At 37.5% G+C, this 8,165-nt stretch overlaps 1 protein-coding gene across 3 annotated transcripts in view; it reads left to right on the top strand.

Annotated features, from left to right (window-relative positions):
* SNX14 (sorting nexin 14) overlaps positions 1-6,641 on the top strand; it is a 55,016-nt gene extending 48,375 nt beyond the window's left edge. For 2 of the 3 annotated variants that reach the window (XM_057412513.1, XM_057412514.1), the window contains 6 exons: positions 1,802-1,925; positions 2,434-2,598; positions 3,428-3,523; positions 4,208-4,299; positions 4,454-4,510; positions 6,428-6,641. In XM_057412513.1, coding sequence (XP_057268496.1) covers positions 1,802-1,925; positions 2,434-2,598; positions 3,428-3,523; positions 4,208-4,299; positions 4,454-4,510; positions 6,428-6,466 — 573 coding nt within the window. In that variant the 3' untranslated portion in view covers positions 6,467-6,641. The remainder of the gene's footprint in view (positions 1-1,801; positions 1,926-2,433; positions 2,599-3,427; positions 3,524-4,207; positions 4,300-4,453; positions 4,511-6,427) is intronic. The other variant, XM_057412515.1, reaches the window with a different exon arrangement.
* Positions 6,642-8,165: the final 1,524 nt, after the last annotated feature.

The raw sequence follows: 8,165 nt of genomic DNA on the forward strand, positions 1-8,165 counted from the left end.
TAAACAACATACCAGGGACGCTTTCATACAGTGGGCGTGAATAATTATGTGTTCTTTTTAGGTTTGTTACTTTTCCTGGATACCAGTCATCCACCAGTGCATTAACCATATTGGCTCTTTCATGTAATTTATGTAATAACTTGGTGTTGTTTAGTTTGAGTGAACTTTGTGAAGATAATACCAGCAGTTCAGCACGTAACAAAAGAGTGAGCCTAAAGAAGTATGAGTCAAAAGCTGCGTCTTGCCAGATTTCCTGATGTAATTTTTCCTAAGAATGCAGACTGTTCTGTTCAGAGGCTTGCATGATTCGGAGCCTGTTGTGATTTGGATATGGTTTATGGACTTACATATTTCAGGGAGAATTGTGCTCCAGTAAGTGAGCTACATATAAGCAAATTACTTCCTGTTGCTTGGAATTATTTTTAATTTGGGAGTGATACAGAAAAATCCGTGTCAGTAGCAATCATCTCGGGCAAGGCAATGCTATAATTATGTTGCATTTGCTTCTAGTTCTGGGTTGTATTTTTAGAAGCCTGGCATAAACTTTTGAACTTTCTCTTCATAATGAGGAGTATTTTGTATAAATTCCTTTTTATCTTTACATCAACACTTTCTGGGATAAGATAATTTAAAATAAACTGTTAATGTTGATTGCTAGGTATTGTTAAACGTGGAGAGCCTCAGGATTCAGAGAAATCCTTTTCAGCTGCTGGAGCCCACAGACTTGGGGGAGGGCAGAAGGAGTACGTCCTAGGTGGTAAGGAGTACCTCCTATGTGGTACTCCTTAATGGGTTGCAGGGAAAAGCCTTGTGGGATTTTACAAGTATTATAATGATATCTTTTGGGAAGAACCAAAGGTGAGGAAATGGAGGAATTGTGGTGGTGGTAACATGGGAAAATAGAAGGGTAAAGGAATAAAATGGGAAGTGGAATAAGTTGAAAGAAACCAAAACTTCAGTAACTCCCCAAGATTTATGAAGCTTTTGCTATAAATAATCAAGCTGGCAGGGGGAAAAAGGGGTTTCTCTTTGTAAGAAGTTGGATATTTTGTCCAGAAATTATTGTATTTATTTCAAAATCATCACAGAATGGTTTGGGTTGGAAGGGATCCTAAAGATCATCTTCTTCCAACTCCCTGCCATGGACAGGGACACCTCTCACTAGACCAGGTTACGCAAAGCCCTGTCCAACCTGGCCTTGAACACTGCCAGGGATGGGGCAGCCACAGCTTCTCTGGGTAACATGTTCCAATATGGTAGCCAAAGAGAAATTTTAGGAACATTTGGATGTCGTATGGTACCTCTGTGATTTAAGACTGACAAACTCCTTATCCTTTATGCCCCTCATTGGTAGAATGGGGTGCATCAAAGCAATGAAAACCTGGGATGGGATAAGTCTAGATACATAAAGGTATTGGGATCAAAAGGGCTCATGAATTAATGTCTCTGTCACCCTGCTGATTTGTTGATTCCAGGTGTTTTGTTTATTGGGTATCTTGGCAACATGTGACGTTGCCAATCTGCAATGTAATGTGACTATTTTAATGTAATGTGGTTATATATATGAAATTATATGCATATGTGAAATACTATAGTGTAATGAGGTTATTTCCCTCCACTTTGAAAGTGAAGCATTTTTAAAAAAGAAAGAATAAAGGAAAACTGATTTTATTTTCTTTTTCTCTGAAAGCTCTAGAAGAAAGCTACTTCTAGTTAAAAAAGAAAATACAAACCCAAAGAACTAATGGCTATCCTTTTGCCTTTGAATGCACTGGTTTTAGTCTGATGTTTCTGTTTTTAGCTCTTCAGTGATTTATTCAAGAATAATGCAAACCGGTCTGAGAATACAGAAAGACGACAAAATCAGAACTACTTCATGGAAATGATGACTGTAGAAGGGGTCTATGACTATTTAATGTATATTGGTAAGAAGTGATTTCTCTTAATTATATTCCATGCTAAATAAGAAGTTCATATTCTTTGGTAAGAAATAAAATTCCATTGTAGCACCAATGTATAATTGAGCACTTGCAAGCTTAACAATATACAATTTAGGAACAGTCATTTTTTAAAAAAAGACTTCATTGCTGTGCTAAAATCTCATAATTTATCATTCATTATTCCTCAGATGTTTTATCTCTTTTCATTCCTTATCTCAGAGTATGAGCTATGGGAGTAGGACCCTTCTCTTTTCTCGGTTTTGCCTAGGTTGCTTGTATGCTTTGGTAGCTAATTAATAAAAATAGCTAAGGGAAGTAGGAAGTATTTGATAAGCGATCTGGAGAATGCAGATTTTTTTGGTGTTGCACTAACCGAAACTAACGTTACTTGCTTGTTTGCAGTCTGTCTTTTTTCTTTTTCTTTTTCATAAGTGATTTCTTTGTCATCAGTATTAGGAGAACCTGATAAACGTGTGTCACTGTAACTTTGCAGGTAGGGTAGTTTTCCGCATTCCTGACTGGCTGCATCATCTCTTGATGGGAGGAAGAATTCTCTTCAAAAATACATTGGAACTGTACACAGACTATTACTTGCATTGTAAGTTAGAACAGCTATTTGAGGAGCACCGGCTGGTTTCTCTGATAACACTGCTAAGAGGTTCGTAAAAGTTACATCTTTGATGTGAAAATGCTGCTTTAGTTTGATATTTGAGATCACTTCTGTTATGTTTCCAAGAACTAAACTTTGCAATGCTTGAGGAAGCAAATGAAATTTAAAAAATCAAGTGGCCTATAAAGAGATTCCAAGTTTGTTGTGGAAAGATGCTGAGTCAGCTATGTTATCTGTCAATGATGATTACAGAAAAATATATTACGAATAGTAACATTATCTCACAACTATAGGGAAGTGTTATCTGACTGCATTCTCATCTAAACAACACATCTGACCAAAGCTCTGGTATCAAGACAGCTCTGTCCTTATCAAGCCAAAAAAGAGCACTTGTGAAAGACAAAAAAGGACAGGAGTAAGTCTTTCAGAGCCTAAAACCTGAGTGCCTTGTATTTCTGATAAAGAGCAGTTCTCATTCATAGGTAAATCTGAAATTTTTGATAGTTCAAGATAGTGGTTTTGCACAAGGTATACATATTGTTTATAGTTTTGAAAGTATAATGGAAATTGTAAGTATGGAGATCATAAAAATCCTAAATCATAATTGATTTAAACCTAGAACTTATTGCTATAAAAATCTGAAAAGAGTGGAAACAAACTGGGAAAAGATGGTTGTCTTCCACACAGGAGAGGTATTCCAGATTCTATCAGGTTAATGTAAGTGAAAGGCTATTATCTGGCAAGTCTAGAATTCCCTTCCAGTCAAGAGCATACAAAAAAGAAGCTCAACTCAGAAGCCATAATCCAAAAGATATTTTAGATGGCAGTGATACATGATTGCCTAAAAGAGAGGTTTTTTAATGTGTCTTCGCTGCAGATGCCGTGTTCTGTGAGAATACTGAACCTCGCTCTCTCCAGGATAAACAGAAGCGAGCAAAGCAGACTTTTGAAGAAATGATGCGATACATTCCAGGTTCTGTATTTCATGGCTCTCTGTATGAATATGGTTAATTATTCAAGCATATATAACCCAAATACAGTCACAGAGCTTTCCAAATCAGAAAATACTCATGCTGCTAAGATTTGACTAGAATACTAGGGGTAAAAATCCCAGACTTCAGTTCCATCACTTACGTGTTGCTGACTAAGGTTGTAGCATAGTGAATAATAAAGACACGATGGAAATCAAGAGCGTTACAAATGTACTTAATACCATAATTTTTCAACTTTAGAATGCTCCTATGGTTTGTATTTTATCCAGATGAAAACTGGGTTGAGAAAGACACACCATAAAGTTGGAAGACAAATCTGAGCCATCCTTACACTCTCTAAACCAGGGGCCCATTTGCTAAGGTATTCAGAAAGTAATAAAAAGAAGTCAATTTGTGGTTTATCAAAGGATGCATTAGGAAATACACTGATATTATAAAAAGTGTAGTAACTACTTAGGTGTGCAGCCCTGAAAGAAAGGGAGGAATAAAGGTGGAACCAAACGCTCGTTTGTTTTCCATGTACTGCTTTAGGTGGATAAAACTTGAACTTTCTTTCATTTAAGCTTTATTTTTTTAAAGTTACTGGAGCTCTGTAACTGCATTGTATAGCTGTTTTGCTGTGCTTCCTAATGACTTACGTTATTTCTTGTTGGTATCTGGTCTAGATTTAATAGGCAAATGCATTGGGGAAGAGGCTAAATATGAAGGCATCAGACTTCTGTTTGATGGAATGCAGCAACCGGTGCTCAACAAACAGGTAATTTGGAACATGTGAGAAACCTGCCTTTTAGCTCAGAATTTCCTGAAGTGAATGTATGGCTCAAGCAGAGGAGTGAGCTCTAATTCAGAGTTAAAATAAAACCCAGTACTTTTACCTTGGAGTGTTCTTAATTTTCTTTATTTTCTTTCAGTTAACTTATGTTCTGCTGGACATTGGGATTCAAGAGCTCTTTCCAGAGCTAAGTAAGGTAATGTGCTAACTCTGTTAAGGACCTGCAGAATTCTTCAAGCTGCTAATGAGTCTTGGTTGTTGGTGTATATTTGCTGCTGTTCCCTTTTAATACTAACTGTAAATTTGGTGGGAAATGTGTGTTTTACTGAAGTATTAAAATCATCAAAATTTGGATTATCTACATTTTTGTTGATTAGCTCTTTCCAGATCAGTTTAGGCCCATTTGTCTCACATACAGAAAGTCTCAGTTGCCTTTCAGTAGGCTTGGGCAGAGCAGTAAGTAGTCAGGATCTTTGTGCCTTTCTCTTTGATTAATTGTCTCCATTTTTTTGCTGAATTGTTTTATGCATTTCCTGCTTTAGGAAGTGAATTCCAGATGCAGAGCTCAGGTTGAGTTTCAGCATATTTCTTAAGAATATTTGGCAGGAAGGTTTCTTACCTCTAGTTCAGTCACTGCAATGTTGACTCCGACTACACAGATAAAGAATTCACACATCACAAAGTGCTATATAAACGTATATCACTAGGTTTGTGATCCATGTGGTATTTGTACTTACGTGTATAAAACCTTCACTGAGTTTTATATAGTAATTTTACTGTTTGGTCTCCATGGTAAGCAGGAGATGTTAGCTAGTTAACTAGATTTAAAAAAAAACAAACCCCTCACTTAGAATAGATGTTCATTGCATGTGCCCTGTGTCTGAGGATTGCAGAGTGCCAGTGGCCATTTATTTTGCATGATAAACAGGAACTCATGTTAGATGTCAGAACAAGCTGGGGCACCTTCCATTGTTCTCACTGAAATGAGGCCTGCTTAGCAAATCTAACCTACTTTGTGCACCATCTCTATAGCTGCCTTCTCGCCTCAGTGTTCGAACAGTTAAAAGAAGACCCAACCAACCAAGGAGGTAGCTTGGAGACTTGTGTGCTGCAGAAAGTACCTGACTTAGGCCTACTGTTTTACTCTGCTGAACTGTTTCGTATCTCAGCAGCTAATAATACATATCTATGAGCATCGGCTTTGTTCAATTGATGCTGAAGAAACTAAAGGCTTGGCATGTTAAGCATTTAAATAGTCTTTAAAGCACTGGTCAGGCCCAGAGGGTGGTGCTCGGTGGAATAAAGTCTAGTTAGACACCGTTAATTAGGGAGGTATCCCAGGGGTCAGTTCTAGGTCCAGTCCTATTTAACATCTTTGTTAATGATCTGGATGATGGGGCAGAGTGCAAGCTGCTGCTAACAGAACTGTGTACTTCATCGTGTAAAGGGGAAACTGAGCATCCTGGAAGTCTTTGTTTTGAGCACTGCTCTGTCAGCAGGGGAAACAGCAATGGGAGAGGTGGGAAAAAATCAGTTAGTGGAGATGTCAGCCTGCTTCCCACTCTTGAGATCTGATGCCTTGGAGGTCTATCCTGATATATATACCAGTGCGGATATATACTGGATCACTCAATAGATGCTGTGTTTAATGTCAGCGTGTGTAAGTGAACAGGCTTTAAAGATAAGAGCTGAAAAACACCTGTGATGAGTTTTGTCTTTGTAACATACAGCCCGTCCCTACGAAGTCTGTCAGGCAGGATACAAGGAAAAGGGATAGGTGAGAGAGGAGAAGCATTCCTAGCTGAGCAGGGAAAGAAATCCAGCTGAAAAAAGACCATGCCAGTGCCATTTCCAGGGCAGGGAATTGCAGTGTTTAGAAGACTGTGGGTAGCAGTTCGGACTGCTGAACTAGTTAGAACTTCCCAAGAAGGAAAAAATACTTATTTTGAGAAATAGTATTAAAAACCTGCAGGCAGGTTCCTTTCCCTTAACTCTGTTTTCAGGTGGATGTTTTCAGCTACCATTAATCATTGCAGCTCAGTTTAGTCATTTTATGTAAATATGCATTTTCAAACTTCATAAGCTGTTTTTTCCCTCCATTACTGCTTAACAGGGTCCAAAGGAAGGCAGCTCTGTGTCATGTTGGATGTGAATGGAGGGACCTTGCTGGACAACCAGTAGAAACATCTGCTGTTCACTGTTGTAATGGACATAGGATGTTTTAACTGTGCATTGTACATTTTCTTGTAAATAACCTAAAATTTAAGTTCTAAAAAGATCTCTGTATCCAATAAAGACATTAAAGTTTAATACCAATTACTGGTAAATACTATATCTGTACTTTTTAATTTAAAACTTTATTTAGCTGTTACCAGCAAAAGTCAAATTCATTTCCTCAAAATCTCTTCATGTGAAATTACAGGATGACATAAGACAGCTGGGAGATCAGCCAAATTATGCTTTGCTAAAAGAGCAATTGCTGTTGTTTTTCTTCAAGGATACGTAGAAAAAAATTGTTTGGAATAAGTTGTAGGATGCTCTCAAGAGCTTATTTTTAACTGTCTTAACAAATCGTACTTATTTCTTCTCTTAAACAAAATTACATGATTGAATCTATTGCACATGAATCATCTCGGAACTATCTTTGGCCTTCATGCTTTCCGTAAGCAAGGAATATCGTGTGTAATTTAGTTTAAAACCTGAACTTCAAATCTAAAACATTCTTAAAGTAATAATGGGTGTGAAAAGTGGAGTTGACTTTTATCTTAGCCTTTATTTATCTGCAATTTCTCACCTGGTTTTGTTGGGTTTTTTTCATCCTCTTAACAGGCATAGAAGAGAGGATGCAAGCCCATCCCTAGCATTCTCTAAACATGTAGTGGTATAAAAATGTGTGGAAAAATTTTCCTATACATATTAATTTGTTGGCCAAGCCTTAGTAAAAGAGAGTCTGAGAAGGACTTTCATGCATGGATAATTAAGAAGTTTTACTCACAGAACAATACAGATACTTTAATAAGCATTCCTCATTTTTTTTCAGACAATGCCCATTTTCTCCCTTTTTGCAAACTGATGCAATATTGGTGTTGTCAATACAGTTTGCTCTCTGTATTACTTTTGCTTACTTTTCCCTTCTGTTTGCCCAAAGGAGGTAAAAGTATTCTTTCTCTCTGGGTATGCCAAAGTAGTTGTTATAGCTCTTTAAAAACAGGTGTGTGGGTATGGTTCTGTCTGTAAGTGCACTCCCTGTTACTGGCTTTATGTTGATTTGGGGAAGACCATTCTGTAAATTAGTAACTTCTGGGGCTGGTACTGACAAATCATCAATGCCATGTTATAAGTAGTGTGTCAAGGTCAGCTGTTGTTAGAACAGGGAGACAAACAACTTACCTAATGCAGCTGCGTAGTTCAGATCTTTTCATGCACAACCCTTGAATTTATGTGGAAACTAATGAGGTCTTGAAATTTATACACACTGAATGTTTATCATGATGTACCTTCTCCTGGAAATCCATAGGTGCAGTGGATTTAAGAAGTGAGTAGCTTCAGTCTGCAAAAGTGTAGTGTACTTCCCAGAAGAACACAGCAGGTCTATTCAGAAGACTCATAATCAGTTTAATTTGGCAATAAACAATATGGAAATGTGATGTGAGAATTCCAGTGTGAATGATCTTATAAAAATAATTGATTGCATTATATTATAAGCTGTCACTTCTTGCTGAAGTGCCAGAAATGTCACTTAGCATTTAATCTGATTTCTGACTGTATACTTACAGAATCATAGAATGGTTTGGGTTGAAAGGGACCCTAAAGAGCATCTAGTTCCAGCCCCCCTGCTGTGGGCAGGGATG

This window comes from Pezoporus wallicus, unplaced genomic scaffold, assembly GCF_028554395.1.
Source record: "Pezoporus wallicus isolate ANWC-B61680 ecotype Strahan unplaced genomic scaffold, APGP_CSIRO_Pwel_v1 contig_4788, whole genome shotgun sequence".
Taxonomy (NCBI): domain Eukaryota; kingdom Metazoa; phylum Chordata; class Aves; order Psittaciformes; family Psittacidae; genus Pezoporus; species Pezoporus wallicus.